Below are 17,075 nucleotides of genomic sequence, written 5' to 3' on the forward strand. Positions count from 1 at the left end.
TATAGGGAATTTCATATATAATTCAGTCTTATGATTGATTTATGATGACACATTCTTTGAAGAAGAGTGAGAAGACTGTCCAATTCTTATTCCTCAGAGTAGAACTGTACTACAAATTAGCTCCTAAGTTTCTTTCTTCTTCTTGACTATACTTCCCTTGATTCCATAATCCATGTCCTCAGAAATTTCCAGATGTCTGTTTTCCCCTCCTTCTCATTCATCTTTACCCTCTCCCTTCTGTGGCTGTGCACCATTTAGCCTGCTAATAGTTCACAAGTCTCCCCATCCTAATAAATCCTTCCTTTAATTTCACATGACCTTCTAGCCAATGATTACCCTCACCTTTCCATTTTAACTAAGCTTCTTAAAAGAATAGTCTATTCTCACTGCTTTTCTTACTCATTTCTTAATTCTTTCTCAGTTGACTGCAATCCCATGTTACTGAAACATCCAGATCAACTGTGTTTCTCCAGGAAATAGTTATTCATTCATTAATTCAATAAATGTTTATTTGCTCACAGATAAAAGCCAACATGGCTTCTGCCCTTAAGGAGGTTTTAGTCTAACGTATTGATGTTGTTGCTGTTGTTCAGTCACCCAGTCATGCCCAGCTCTTTTTGACCCCATGGACTGCAGCATGCCAGGCTTTCCTATCCCTCACTATCTCCTAAAGTTTGCCCAAGTTCATGTTCATTGGTGATGCCATCCAGCCATCTCATCCTCTGATGCCCTCTTCTCCTGCCCTCAATGTTTCCCAGCATCAGGGACTTTTTCATTGAGTCAGCTGTTTACATCAGGTGACCAAAATATTGGAGCTTCAGCTTCAGCATCAGTCTTTCCAATGAATATTCAAGGTGGATTTCCTTTAGGATTGACTGGTTTGATCTCCGTGCTGTCCAAGGGACTCTCAGGAGTCGTCTCCAGTATTAGTTCGAAGGCATCGATTCTTTGGCACTCGGCCTTCTTTACGGTCCAACTGATGGACGTGATAAATTGTACAGATAAACAGATACTCATAAGCTATGATAAATGCTATGAAGGAGAAGGAGAAGGCATGAAGAGAGTACTTAACAGAAGGAGCTTGATCTGATCTCAGGGTCAGAAGAGGCTTGTCTAAGGAAGTGTTGGTTGATTTGAGAAAGGAAGAACAAGTTAAGTTCACCAGTTAAGAAGACTCAGAGGTAGGGAGACCATTCCCAGAACAGTATATTCAGGGCACTGTGTCCATGAAATGATACATGAAGTGAGATGATTAGATAATATCACCACCTCAATGGACATGAATTTGAACAAACTTCAGAAGATAGTGAAGGACAGAGAAGCTTGGCATGCTGCAATCCATGGAGTCGCAAAGAGTTGGACACAATTGAGCGACTGAACAACAACATCATCCATAAAATGAGAAGCAACCTATACCAGCCCTATCACAGTATTTCTCAGTCTCTATTTTAAACCTCTTAGTTGTATGTATCTCTGCTCAAACTCTCTACTCTCCCAGTTGATAAGATCTGAAAGGGTCCATATCACATACATCTTATTTGTTATTTTATTAGAGGGAGTTGCACAGATCCTGTCACATAGCATGTTCTCAATATGCCTTATTTATTAAAACAAGAGAGTATTATCTATGCCCTCTAATTGCCAAATCCAATGAATACATTTTTAATTCTTACATTACTGTATTTCTCAGTGGCATTTAATCAGTTGGTCACTACTTCCCTCTGACCTTTGATATACTTTTGCTTCAATGGCACCTTTTTTTTTTTCCAGATGCTCCTATCTCTCTTAGGTTCCTATTTCTTCACTTATCTCTTAATTCCATCGATGAATCACCACTTTGCATACACTCTTTGCGTAGTCTCTTCCATACTCAAATGGCCTCAACTTTCCTACACTGGATTTCATTTTTAAATTACCACTGCAGACCTCGCTCCTGAGCTGCAGAGTCATATAGCAACTATTTGGGGGTCATATCCAGAATCACTGCAGATGGTGACCGCAGCCATGAAATTAAAAGACGCTTACTCCTTGGAAGAAAAGTTATGACCAACCTAGATAGCATATTCAAAAGCAGAGACATTATTTTGCTGACTAAGGTCCATCTAGTCAAGGCTATGGTTTTTCTTGTGGTCATGTATGGATGTGAGAGTTGGACTGTGAAGAAGGCTGAGCGCCGAAGAATTGATGCTTTGGAACTGTGGTGTTGGAGAAGACTCTTGAGAGTCCCTTGGACTGCAAGGAGATTCAACGAGTCCATTCTGAAGGAGATCAACCCTGGGATTTCTTTGGAAGGAATGATGCTAAAGCTGAAGCTCCAGTACTTTGGCCACCTCATGTGAAGAGTTGACTCATTGGAAAAGACTCTGATGCTGGGAGGGATTGGGGGCAGGAGGAGAAGGGGATGACCGAGGATGAGATGGCTGGATGGCATCATGAACTCGATGGATGTGAGTCTGAGTGAACTCTGGGAGACGGTGATGAACAGGGAGGCCTGGCGTGCTGCGATTCATGGGGTCACAAAGAGTCGGACACAACTGAGCGACTGAACTGAACTGAACTGAATACACCTGTATGCCTTACAGCCATCTCAAAGTTAAATAAGCAAAACCAAACTCATCATCACTGCAAGGTTCTCTAGTCCAACAACAAAAGTAACTCTATCTCCATTACTTTATCTCAGTTTATGATATCTGGGTACCATGATCCAGATGGTAAAGAATTTGCCTGTGATGCGGGAGACCCAGGCTCAATCTCTTGGTCAGGAAGGTCCTCTGGAGAAGGGAATGGCAACCCACTCCAGTATTCTTGCCTGGAAAATCCCATGGACAGAGGAGCCTGGCAGGCTACAGTCTATGGGGTCGCTGAGTCAGACATGACTGAGCAGCTAACACTTGCACTTTTTATGGTATCATCACCATCCATTTAGATACGCAAGCTAAATATCTAGTTATTATCCTCTTCTCACTTCCAGTTATCTATCAATATCAGACAGTTTCAGCCCCAGGATATTTATCGAGCCCTTCTCCTCTTCTCCAGCCTTTGATCATTACCTTAGCTCATACAATCATCATTTCCTTCTAGAAGTCTACAGCTACCTTCATATGATCAACAGCAACCCACCTAAAATATTGATATAAATTGGATACCACACCATTCCCTTGTTTACAACTTTCAGTCTGGTGGATGAAATCCAAATTTCTTAATATCGCATGCAAGGCCCAGGCTTCTGTTTGTATCTGTTACCCCCACCTTTCACCACTTCCTTCTGTGAACCTTACTCTAAAGGAACCACAAAACACTTGTGGCTGCACTACACAACACTCATTTCCTGGCTCTGTGTACTGTGCTTTAAGTGTTATACTCTCACCTCTGGATACCTTTCATTATGTCAAAATCCACCCAGGAATCCTCAATAATGTAGCTCTCCCTGGTTTCCCCAAGAGGAATGGAGATACCCCCTTTACCATGAACTCATCTATAATACCCTATGCAAAGCCCTACTGAAGTGCAACAGTGTTTTGTCATCTTCCCGCATAACCTCTGTGTGTTCCCCTATGTGGGTTTCATGAGAAAAACAACCATGTTGGACAGGGCCTGTGATGGAGTCTCACTAAAAGTGCATGTAAGGAGTAAAGTAAAATGACATTCATTCATTCATCAACTGTCCATTCAGTCCTGAACACTGCCCAGCATTGCTTTTAAATGTTCAAGGTATCTCAAGGATAAAAACAGATCAAAACCCCTGCTCTCAAGATGCAAAATATATCCACTATTTTAAATAGTGATAGCACTGTGGTGCTATGGAGGAAAAAAAAAAGCCTATAAAGGGCATAAGGTAGGAGAAAGTGATTACTGAGAAGCTGAATTTTGTTCGAAGACATGAAGGGAGAGAGCTGGGTGTGTAGGTATCTGGGGAATGCAAAAGGAAGAATAGGTATGGAGACCCTGAGAAGGGAACACGCCTGGTCCTTCTGAAGCATAGCAAGGAGGGCAGGGTGGCTGGTGGAGGGCAAAGGAAGTGAAAAATGAGGTCAGAGGGGTAATGGGGTGGAAGTGTTAGCAGAGTGTGATGTGTCTTATAGTCACTCTAAGGACTAGCTTTTGCTCTGTGTGAGAAAGGAGACATGGAGGATTTTGAGCAGGGAGTATGTAATCTTCCTTATGTTTAAACAGTCTCCTTCTGGCTGCTGGGTTAAGACACTGTGAAGAGTAAGAAACCATCAGGAGGTTGTGGCAAAAGTCTTCGAGAGAAAAAGATGTTGATGTCCTGAACCAGATTAGTGACAGTGGGGGTGCTGAGATTTAGTTAAATTCTGAATATACTTTGATGGTACAATCTACAGAAGCTGATGACTGATGGTACATGGGGTGTGAGAGAATGAGGTCAGATTCTTGACTTGAGCAGCTAGAAGGTTGGTGCTGCCATTCACTGAGATGGAGAGACTATGAGAAGGTCCATCTTGGGGACAGCAGAGGGATCTGTGTTGGAGAAGTCCATGAAGGCAAGCAAGTGAAGATGGTGCTTATGCCTCTGGATGCAGATCTTTCCTCATACCTCTCCAAACTGTCTATTTGCCTACTGACTGCTACTACCAGCAAAACGTGTACCCTGTCTGGAATTCCAAGTTGAGTTTACTGCAGAAATAAAAAGCAATTTTTAAAGCTGGAAATAAAATGAAAAGGAAAGGAAATGAACCATCACAGAAAGCTTCAAATCCTTTAGAAAAACTGGCCCTGTCGGTATCCACACACAAAATGGGCAGATTTTTACCCCACTCTTCCGTGCCCACACAGCTCACTAGAAATCCTCTCAGAAGGCCACATCTCTATCAGAGGCTCTCCACATGGACTCTCAGCCCCTTGGAGATGTTTCAGAATTTCTTTGGTAAGGGGATGTTTGGCAGTCACAAAGGTGGCTGATGCTGGCGTTTTGGGTTGTTCTTCAATGTTTCAGACATTTTGCTCAGAAGAGGATTAAGTTCCATCCATATTATTTTCTAATACACTAGACTATAAGAGAGTCTATTTATAAATATATGAACACGGAACCTAATTTCATCTTACATATAAACACAAAATATTGTTTGTACGGTTTTAATAGATAATTTTCTAATTACTATATAACTACAGAATAAACTGAGAAAGACTGCTTGATTTAGACTCTAACTCCGTTTTATATATGTTTCAAAGATTTATGTGTGGTTTTAATGTATCCTGAATTTTCTAGCAATATAATCACATGTATTCATATGTATATATGCATACATTTATAAGCATACATACATACATATAAATATACTATATTGTCTTCAAATAAAAGGATAGGTATTGATAATATTTAAGCTTCCCTTCATGGTTTCTTAAATCCAAATTTGTGAACCCATTTTAAATGGGTTCAAAAATCTGATTGCTGCTTCTTGTCTTTTAATGCCATGGTACCTGAACATTTACATGTTGAAATATTCACTTATTGTTATTCTATTCTACTATTCTATAAGAATAACAACAGGTGAATACAGAATATTTGATATTCTATATTATTTTGTTTATATATATTTATTTATTATTCTATATTTTTTTAAATGGGGATTCCCTCGTAGCTCAGTCAGGAAAGAGCCTGCCTGCAATTCAGGAGACCTGGGTTTGATTCCTGGGTCAGGAAGATCCCCTGGAGAAGGAAATGGCAACCCACTCCAGTATTCTTGCCTGGAGAATCCTATGGACAGAGGAGCCTGGCAGGCTATAATCCATGGGGTTGCAAGAGTCAGATACAACTTAGCAACTAAACCATCGCATATTAAAATTAGGACAATATACTGATTTCAATGAAATGCTGTAGGTACTAACATTATACATTTAATCTCGGGCAGCTAATCAACATCAAAGTTATTAGTCATAAAAAATGGGTCATGGATGCAATACAGTTTATATCCTAGAAAATATCTGCCACCAAACAATCAGGCTTTGCTCACAACTAATGTCTAGATTTTGGCCCTTCAAGAAAACAGTAGCAGTGATAACCACTGAATCAAACGTAGTGATGTCAAGCAATCTGGAGGGTTGAAGTGGGTGATCAGTGGTCAAGGAAATGCTATTTTATCCTCTATAACAGGCACTATCTAAAAGCAGTCACCAGCCCCTGAGCATACTTTTGCAGTGGCACGTGAAGTACCAGAGAACTGCAGGATTATCTAAAAAATCCAACATTAATATTCTAAATTCTTTCCTTAGCAACCATAAGCTACACAGCTGTAGCTCAGGTATAAGAACTCATAGACAGAGATTTCTGCTAATTTGATATGAACAGGAGGAAATTAATCATTTCCATGAATCAATACATTTTTTTCCCCAGAGCAGCCTTTTATAGGATTTAAGAGAATAAAATATCTGAAGGGAAATATCTTGACAAGTAAATTCCTTTAATTTGAAATTCATAATAAATTATGGATGAATATAATTCACTTTTCTCTGCCTGCCTTTTCGCCCAGTTACTTAGTCTCTCTGAAGCTGTTTCTGTATCTTTATCACAACTTTCCTTAGAGATTTAAATGAGACATAAATGTAACTCACATACTATTGAACCTATCATTTTATTATTATTGTCTTTTAATGCCATGGTACTTATTAATTTGAAATTTGTTGCTATTGTTCCGTCACTAAGTTGCATTCAACTCTTTGTGACTCCATGAACTGCAGCATGTCAGGCTTCCCTTTCCTTCACTATCTCCTGGAGTTTGCTCAAACTCATGTTCACTGAGTCAATGATTCCATCCAATCATCTCATCCTCTGCCACCCCCTTCTCCTCCTGTGAAACATCTTAGCTTCATCAAAAAGCATTTAATAATTAAGATCTAGATGGCACACTGGAACTTAGCATCTTAGTATCACATGTGAGGATTTGATGAGATAACTAATAAAACTGTATAATGACAATGGAGAGTAATATGTAATTAATATCAGTACATGTAGATAGCATTGCTATCATTATTGCTGTGCAAACACCACAAAGAAAGACAGAGCACTATATGCCAATGCATTTTATGAATAAAATAAGATGGCATATTAGAACTCAGCACTCCCTGTTCATGTCTTGGCATTTCTTTAAAAAAAAAGAGAGAGAAGTGTCCTGCCTCCTACAAATAGGAAATATGTTGACACTGAAATAACAAACAAGAGAAGACTCTACACATGGATATCACCAGATGGCCAACACCGAAATCAGACTGATTATATTCTTTGCAGCCTAAGATGGAGAAGCTCTATACAGTCAGCAAAAACAAGACCGGGAGCGGACTATGGCTCAGATCATGAACTCCTTATTGCCAATTTCAGACTTAAATTGAAGAAAGTGGGGAAAATCACTGAGCATTCAGGTATGACCTAAATAAAATCCCTTATGATTATACAGTGGAAGTGAGAAATGGATTTAAGGGACTGGATCTGCTGGAGTGCTTGGTGAACTATGGATGGAGCTGCGTGACACTGTATAAGAGACAGGGATCAAGACCATCAAGAAAAAGAAATGCAAAAAAGCAAAATGGCTGTCTGAGGAGGCCTTACAAATAGCTAAGAAAAGAGAAGCAAAAAGCAAAGGAGAAAAGGAAAGATATACCCATTTGAATGCAGAGTTCCAAAAAATAGCAAGAAGAGATAAGAAAGCCTTTCTCAGTGATCAGTGCAAAGAAACAGAGGAAAATAATAGAATGGGAAAGACTAGAGATCTCTTCAAGAAAATTAGAGATACCAAGGGAACATTTCATGCAAAGATGGGCTCGATAAAGGACAGAAATGGTCTGGACCTAACAGAAGCAGAAGATATTAAGAAGAGGTGGCAAGAATACATGGAAGAACTGTACAAAAAAGATCTTCACAACCCAGATAATCACAATGGTGTGATCACTCATCTAGAGCCAGACATCCTGGAATGTGAGGTCAAGTGGGCCTTAGAAAGCATCACTACGAGCAAAGCTAGTGGAGGTGATGGAATTTCAGTTGAGCTATTTCAAATCCTAAAAGATGATGCTGTGAAAGTGCTGCACTCAATATGCCAGCAAATCTGGAAAACTCAGCAGTAGCCACAGGACTGGAAAAGGTCAGTTTTCATTCCAATCCCAAAGAAAGGCAATGCCAAAGAATGCTCAAACTACCGCACAATTGCACTCATCTCACACGCTAGCAAAGTAATGCTCAAAATTCTCTAAGCTAGGCTTCAGCAATATGTGAACTGTGAACTTCCAGATGTTCAAGCTGGTTTTAGAAAAGGCAGAGGAACAAGAGATCAAATTGCCAACATCCGCTGGATCACTGAATAAGCAAGAGAGTTCCAGAAAAACATCTGCTGCTGCTGCTACTAAGTCACTTCAGTCATGTCCGACTCTGTGCGAAAACATCTACTTCTGCTTTATTGACTATGCCAAAGCCGTGACAGTGTGGATCACAATAAACTGTGGAAAATTCTTCAAGAGATGGGAATACCAGACCACCTGACCTGCCTCTTGAGAAACTCGTATGCAGGTCAGGAAGCAACAGTTAGAGCTGGACATGAAACAACAGACTGGTTCCAAATAGGGAAAGGAGTACATCAAGTCACCCTGCTTATTTAACTTATATGCAGAGTACATCATGAGAAACTGGAATCAAGAGTACAGAGTACATCATCTTGAAGCAGGAATCAAGTATGACGGGAGAAATATCAATAACCTCAGATATGCACAGGATACCATCCTTATGGCAGAAAGTGAAGAACTAAAGAGCCTCTTGATGAAAGTGAAAGAGGAGAGTGAGAAAGTTGGCTTAAAGCTCAACATTCAGAAGATCATGGCAACTGGTCCCATCACTTCATGGCAAATAGATGGGGAAACAGTGGAAACAGTGGCTGACTTTACTTTGGGGGGCTCCAAAATCACTGCAGATGGTGACTGCAGCCATGAAATTAAAAGATGCTTACTCCTTGGAAGGAAAGTTATGACCAACCTAGATAGCATATTAAAAACCAGAGACATTACTTTGCCATCAAAAGTCCATCTAGTCAAGGCTATGGTTTTTCCATTAGTCATGTATAGATTTGAGATTTGGACTTTAAAGAAAGCTGAACGCCAAAGAATTGATGCTTTGTGGTGTTGGAGAAGACTCTTGAGAGTCCCTTGGACTGCATGGAAATCCAACCAGTCCATCCTAAAGGAGATCAGTCCTGAGTGTTCACTGGAAAGACTGATGTTGAAGCTGAAACTCCAATACTTTGGCCACCTGATATGAAGAGCTGACTCACTGGAAAAGACTCTGATGCTGTGAAAACTTGAGGGCAAGAGGAGAAGGGGACGACAGAGGATGAGATGGCTGGATGGCATCACCAACTCGATGGACATGAGTTTGGGTAAACTCTGGGAGCTGGTGATGGACAGGGAGGCCTAGCATGCTGCAGTCCATGGGGTTGCAAAGAGTCGGACAAAACTGAGTGACTGAACTGAACTGAAATAAAATAAATGACTTAATTACCCTTAATTCATAAATCACATTACTTAAATATTAGCCTATGAGTGTATAACTTTGTAATTAATTCTCTCTTCAGTGCTTTGTAAAATGTTCTAAATAGTGATACGTGGTTATTTATGTAAGAGAAAAATTCAAGTGGTCAGCTGCTTGTCATCTTGTTGGCTATGACTGTATTTGTTCCACATTATATAAATGTTTACATAAATATTTCTCTTATCTGACATTAAGTAAGAAGGTAATTTGCAGCAGGGATGTTTAAATTTTCCAATTTAAAAAAGCTAACCATTTTGAGAAATAGTAACCAAACTTCGCTTAAGTAAACCAAGTATTCAAAGTTTAACTTTTATGTGAGGATAAAAATGAAAATGCAACAGTCTCATCCTTAGAGATTGCAGGGGCAAATATAGATGCGTAAGCAGCTCCAGAAATCTGATGTTAGAGTCCTTCTGTTCCCTTGTTAGGTTTTATTTACTTTTAATCATGAATTATTTTCAACATTTAAAAATTAAAGATAATGGTGTAATAGACATGTATGAATTTATCACCCATTTTTAATAACATTAACATTTTACAACATTTAAGAAATATTTTTGAAGAGATGATACTTTATATATACGTTTTTAATATAATTGTTTCTTTATTTTAACTTCCTGCTGGCTTTATACTGGCTTGCCCCAAAGTATTGGGTAAAAGGGACTGAAAATGTGTCCAGCTCTCTTTTAAAGTACATATTTTAAAAAATATACTCAATTCAAAATATAAGAACAAAGTATTTTTAAATTATTAAATAAGCATTTAAAAATACTTGAAATGCTAAATAATAAGAAAGGATCATACAGCAATAGTTTCAAGCTATTCTGGTGATAAATTGTTTCAATCTTTTTAGAAAACAAATTGGCAATATGTACCAAATATTGAATATATTGATATCCTTTTAACCTAGTGATTCTATCTTCAGAAAAGGTCCAAAATATGGAAAAATATATATTCCAGATGAGTATCATTAACAAATTATAATATAGGGATATATTTTTAAAGAATTCCAAACCCAAACAAAACCAGTTTTGGTATCTAATAGGTGGAGGATATTTAAGCTAATGTTACATAGTTAATAAATGTTGGGCTTCCCTGGTGGCTCAGATGGTAAAGAATCTGCCTGCAATGCAGAAGACCTGGGTTTGATCCCTGGGTCGGGAAGATCCCCTGGAGAAGGGAATGGGAACCCACTTCAGTATTCTTGCCTGGAGAATCCCATGGACAGAGGAGCCTGGCAGGCTACAGTCCATGAGTTGCAAAGAGTTGGACATGACTGAACAACTAACACTTTCACTTTCTTTCACTTAATACATGCTACAAAACCACTTAGTAACTTAAAAAATGGTCTGAAAAGTTAAATGGAAGAAACACGGGATATCAAATTATCCCCATATTAAGATTTTTTTTTAAGTTACTTAAATAGGGAAAAGATCAAAGAGAAACAAGACACTGATATGTTAATAGTGAGTATACTAGAGTGGTGAATTCTTTTTCTCTATTTTCCAAATTTCTATCATATGTTACATGATTTTATGAAAAAAAATCACTTAAAAATCAAAATAATTATTAAAATTATGGATCAATCTAATATACCCATGCAGGGTACATAAATATACTTTGGTCCCAACAAAATTTTAAACACATTTGATTATCATTAATAAAAACATATTCATATAAAAATATATGATAATTGTTTTGTTCACCTGGAAGCACTATCTGAAAATTTTTTTTCATAAGCTCCTAGCATATTCCTTTTTTACTTATAAATCTTAAAAGCGTATTTAGGAAAATAAAGCCTTGGTCCATAAAAAAAAAAGTATTAATTCACTGAGTAATATCTCCCTGTGGATTCCTACTCTTAGAGAGGTTTCATGGGCAAAAATAAAATTTTATGGCCCAACAACAACAAAATCAGAATTAAGAAAATACAAAATTTTAAAGTAGCAGGCTTAAAAAAACCCTAAAACAATCTGTATTCAAAACAAGTCATAAAATATGATGTAACCTGACACAAATTTCATGGAACCTGAATCTCACCAGAAAGTGGGTTCTCTGCTCCACATGTCATGAATGTAAACTCATTCCATGGTTCTCCTTGGCCCCATTCCCTTCTAATCAAAAGGTTTCCTTTTAAAACCTCAACTTTTTAGCTATTATTTCAAAAGAAAACCAGCATGTATGTTTTCTCTTAACTGTTTATATTTGTTAAAACTGTGGGGAACCGTCAGTGCATTCAGTAAATTCCTTACAGCTGGGTGCTTTTTCTTTCAATGAATCAGAGTCCATTTAATGTTAGATTGAAGGATTACAGTAACAAATGTATGTTTTTATGTACTACCTCAACTTATTCAGAATATCCCTAACATGTAATGTTGCAGTATTCTTCACTGACAACAGATTTTGCGGGCCAGGCCAACTGGCAACTGTTTCACAGCTTTTCAGAGAGAAACATAAAGTATTATGAACAAAGTGTCAAGTAGAATGACTTAAACAGGGCTCCCAAACTCCTGCTGGCCTTTATTTAGTTTGAAAGGGAGCAGTAGCTCTGAATAAACTGAAAAGGCAGGAGGAAGGGGGAAAGGCCTCATTCTCTCATTGTTCTTCAACGGGTGAAAAATAAGTGTACAGAGCAACTGATGCAGCAATATGAAACAGTCTTAAAACCAAAGGAATAACTGTAGATGGATTTGCCTTCTACAAACAAACAAAGGAAGCTTTTTAACTCAGACATCCATAGATACTACTTTTAACAGGGCCAGGCCATGCAAACTATTTCAAAATTTTCTTCCAGTTACTAAGAACACAACATGATATTTTAGGCAAAGCTTTACTGACTATTAATATATGTATAAACTAGTATATGACGTTAGTGTAGTCAATCTGTGCATATATATATATTTTCATCTATATATTTCATCTATATTTTCATCTATAAGCTTCAGAATATACTTATACTACTTCAAGTTGGGTTCACATGATTAATTTTTAAAATTTTTCTGATAATTCAAATTTCTTTTACCTTGGTGCTAAGTTCTCCTAAAAGAAATGGCAAAATTTTTCTTAAAAGAAAATTTGGCCCAGTTTACACTGAACTGACTGGACTGAACTGAGACATGATTTTCAAAAATAAATTTGGCAAAAAATGAAAACCACACATGGTAGAGTATACAAATACATATATACACATATAATTTTCTGCAGTGAGCTTTAGAAAGAGAAAAACTTCAACAGATCCCTGCCTGGTAAGCACCAAATCCAAAGTTTTCAGACTGGATTTATGTGCTGATTTCTCTATAAGAGAAATTCCTTTCCCTGGCTGTCAACATCTAGGTCTCTGCTCAAATGCCTGCTAATTCTTGATTATTTGTATGATTATCAAAAGAAAATTGAAAAATGGGATCCATAAAGACCCGAGCTTTTAGTTTCTCCCTCACCAGTCTAAAAAAGGAAATGGCCAGTTTAATGCAATCCTAAAATGATAAGCAATGGCAGAGAGAAACAAACAAACAAAGGCTTACAAGGATTCACAGCCTACCTAACTGAGAAGTGATTATAGCACAGTTTGCTAATATAGACTAGAAATAATACTTTATAGACTTTTCATATGAGTTTTTTCCTATATACAAATTTCCATTTTTAAATGGAAAATAAAGATTTTGAAGTTTAAGACCCATCCTCAAAATTTAAGCAGTCTACATGTAGACTTAAATTTTGAAATATAATGTGAATAAAAATATACACTATATATTTTTTCTATATATTTTTCTATATAAAATCTTCATTTTAGCTATATAATTACTCTTCTAAAATGAAACAGCAAGTATTCTTTTTCTCCATGCCTGCATTAGGAAAGTTACACATAGATCACTTCAACATTGTAAATATTATTGTTCAGTGACCCCCCTCCTCCTAAAGGTGGTCTCACCTTGCACTTTGGACACTTCTGGGCATTCCGCTGCCCATGCTCAATTTCGCTGGCCCAGTGACGCAACAGTTTGTCTCCTTTTTTGTACTCCTTGCAGTTAACACCTTCATGCCAAGGAGAGTGGCACTTAAAACACCAGACGAATTGGCAAGTGGGGCACTGGATCTGTGTAAGGAAAAGTAATGTTAACTACTAGTGGATATAGTTAAAGTGTCTAAGAAGATAAGAATGGTGATGCTTGGAGAAATTAGCTGAAAGGCTATAATTGGTCCAAATTTAAAATACCTCCCCATGCATAAAACCAAAACTACAGTTAAGATATGACGATTCTTATATTAAAGGAGGAAAGAACGGCTTTGGCCTGGATGATCTGGCTGTCTGTAGACCACAGTAGAATTAAACACTTGGGGTGTTTTGGAAATCAATTTGGCCTTAAGAAAAGCCCTCAAATTGAAGCACAGAGGTAAAATCTGAAGGTCAAAATGTGCCGAATCCCCACTCAGGCTACCACCCTGGAACTTGCCTGGCCCTTGAACCAGTTTCCCAGGCATTTCCGTTGCTCTTGGCTTCATTCACTTTTATAAAATCAAAGCCCCACCCACCACAAGATGTTTCATCAAATAAAAAACATACCAGCAAATGAACCACTACACCAGCATTTGCTATGATAATGGATACCCCTGGTTTGCTACTCATATAAGGGAGATTAATTATAAAAATAATACAAAGGATCTTATTAGAAAACTGTATGTATGGTGGTCTTGTGGCCTGTACCTAGGAAACTATCAGAAGATGTCTCTGTACGGTCACGGTGCAGAGGTGTATAGAATGCATGTGTATGTTTTAAAAATATCTGTCTTCTTGACAAAAGAGACATTTTATCTGACTTCCTGCATTTTGAATAACAATGGAGTATCCCACTCTCAAACCATATTTCTGGTCCTCACTCTAGAAACATATGGGCATAACTTGACTTTTCTATCTGTTTGATTAAAGTGATTAATAAAATATATCACTATAAACAATGATAAGTGACTATTCTCCTCTGTGCTCCTGCTTCTTACCTCACTCGGCATGAGTGAATTTACTGACTATACCTTGAAGATGAGTTAGCAAGTCTTTTGGTAAACTGTACACAAGGCCACTACTTTCTTTTTTTGAAAACAGTGGTTCCAATCTATAGGCTAACTGAATGGCAATTACAGTCAACTCTTCTGTTATAACTCTAAGCACTGTAGTATGCACCTATGTCAAGAACAGATAATATTCTTGCTGTGCAAGTATGAGTAACAAAAATACTTTTGCTTTAACTTGATGGCAAAAGAAAACAGCATTTGTCATCAATTTTTAAAAATCTTCATGTATATTTATTAAAATGCTGTTATACGATAATGTTTATACTGTTGCATTACATGCATTATTTATTTTTATCAACAAACTAATGCTCCAAAGTCAGTATGAACAACATACGTTTACAGATGAGGACACTGATGCTCACAGAGATTAAATAACTTGCCCAGAGAAACATAGCAAGTAAAATTGTGACTCCAAGGCCAGCATTCTTTCCATTGTGTTAAAACACTTCCTCATACTAAACTGCATTCTTACTTTGATGATTCAAAAGTAAAATGTCAAGGTCAAAGAAAGTCATGTGGTTAATCTAATCAGTAAATTAGAATTCTATAACACTAAAAATATAAGGTTAACTTTGAAAATCTCTTTCAAGATTTTACTCAGATAAACTAGGAAATCTCTTGTGTTTTTTAAAAAGATGATTTTTTTTTAGTCATTTAAAATAACCATTTTTGTCTTTTCTGATCATGAAAGTTAAATTAATTTATTCTTAAAGTAAGAAGAATGAGTCAAAGTAGGTAAATTCCAGGTAAAATGATCACTGAAAACAATGAAGAACACCATGTAAATATCATATGGGGCCTATATGAATATAATTTTTTAATATAATGAATGAAATGGGGAAGTAAAAAAGACTCACTTTACCTCTTGCTTCTGCCACTATGACAGAGGGCTTGAATATTTAATTCAGTTCTCTTCTATTAGATATTATACACAATTCTAAATTAACTCTACCATTGTTAAATTAAAAACTCATTGGTTTTTAATGCCAGTCTTAGATTATATTTATGAAATGAATAGCCAAAAAATAACTATAACATGTGCCTTGAAACTGGGATTAACTCTAAAGAATGTCAGACACTATAATGGCTCAAGGATCTTTGTGACTGATGCTGAACTATCTTATCTACAGATGTCTAATGAAGACAATTGGAAATATGTGGTTCTCCTAAGGTACCAGAATGATAAGGAATCAGGTATTTGGTATCCACCCCAGGATTCTGGCTTCCAACATCACAAAATAAACAACTAAGTTTCCCTGCAGATCCTGCGGCCAGTCCTCACTGACAACACAGCCTTGGCAGGAAACTGAAAGGAGTTTTGCACCAAGTTCTCAAGTGAAGATAAATAACTTAAATTTAGACCCGCCTGCTTACTGTCTCTCACTGAAAACAGGAAAATAAATATTGCCTTACTTTGGATTCCCTCATAGCTCAGTTGGCAAAGAATCTGCCTGCAATGCAGGAGACCCTGGTTCGATCCCTGGGTTGGGAAGATCCCCTAGAGAAGGGAAAGGATACTGACTCCAGTATTCTGGCCTGGAGAATTCCATGGACTAGAGTCCATAGGGTCATAAAGAGTTGGACACAACTGAGTGACTTTCACTTCACTTTGGATTAAAATAATACAAGGACTAAGAGCAATCCCAACCACCTTGTTATTCAAAGACTGCACCTAGATTGTTTAAAGACTGACTTTTTCGTTTGACAATGACTTACTTATTCACTCCAACCTTCAGTTCAGTTCAGTTCAGTCGCTCAGTCGTGTCCGACTCTTTGTGCATGAATCACAGCACGCCAGGCCTCCCTGTCCATCACCAGCTCCCGGAGTTCACTCAGACTCATGTCCATCAAGTCGCTGATGCCATCCAGCCATCTCATCCTCTGTCGTCCCCTTCTCCTCCTGCCCCCAGTCCCTCCCAGCAGCAGGGTCTTCCTTAACCATACTCAAAGTTGGACTCATACGAAACACCTGTAGACATTAACACTGTATCTTCCTCCATACGAAATGCCATCCCACAATCACAGACTTCCCACATGGAGCGCCTGCCTTCTGAGTAATTATACTCACACACAGGTTACCGCGCTGTATCCATGCTACTCAGAGTGTAGTGCAGCGTCACTTGGGAGCTTGTTGCCGACAAAAATTCATGTCCTGCCCCAGACCTACTAAACCACGGCCTGTGGTTTCACAAGGTCCCCACACTAAAGTTTGAGAAGCACAGCTCTAGAGGACATGACCCCATTGCAGTGACCACACCTGATCACACCAGGAATGAGTCCCTAAGCTAAAAGCAGGGATCTGCTTGATGGCAAGCAACCTATGAGGCTGCTGGCAGGAGCTCTGTGCAGAGCATGCTCCTTGGTAAACAGAGATTAGCCAAGACAGATTTTTTTTTTCTTGAGGAGTGAAACAGGGATACATACACAAGCACTCTACCTTTGCTATACAGGCAAAGACAGAGAAAAGCTGAGTGACCACAGCACA

The 17,075-nt window shown here is 38.0% G+C and overlaps 1 protein-coding gene across 1 annotated transcript in view; it reads right to left on the reverse strand.

The window, feature by feature from the left end:
- RNF217 (ring finger protein 217) overlaps positions 1-17,075 on the reverse strand; it is a 133,872-nt gene that overhangs the window by 21,909 nt on the left and 94,888 nt on the right. Inside the window, exon 4 of the mRNA XM_040239332.1 lies at positions 13,455-13,619. Within this exon, the coding sequence (XP_040095266.1) occupies positions 13,455-13,619 (165 nt within the window). The remainder of the gene's footprint in view (positions 1-13,454; positions 13,620-17,075) is intronic.

Source organism: Oryx dammah, unplaced genomic scaffold, assembly GCF_014754425.2.
Source record: "Oryx dammah isolate SB20612 unplaced genomic scaffold, SCBI_Odam_1.1 HiC_scaffold_4, whole genome shotgun sequence".
NCBI classification, from domain to species: Eukaryota; Metazoa; Chordata; class Mammalia; order Artiodactyla; family Bovidae; genus Oryx; species Oryx dammah.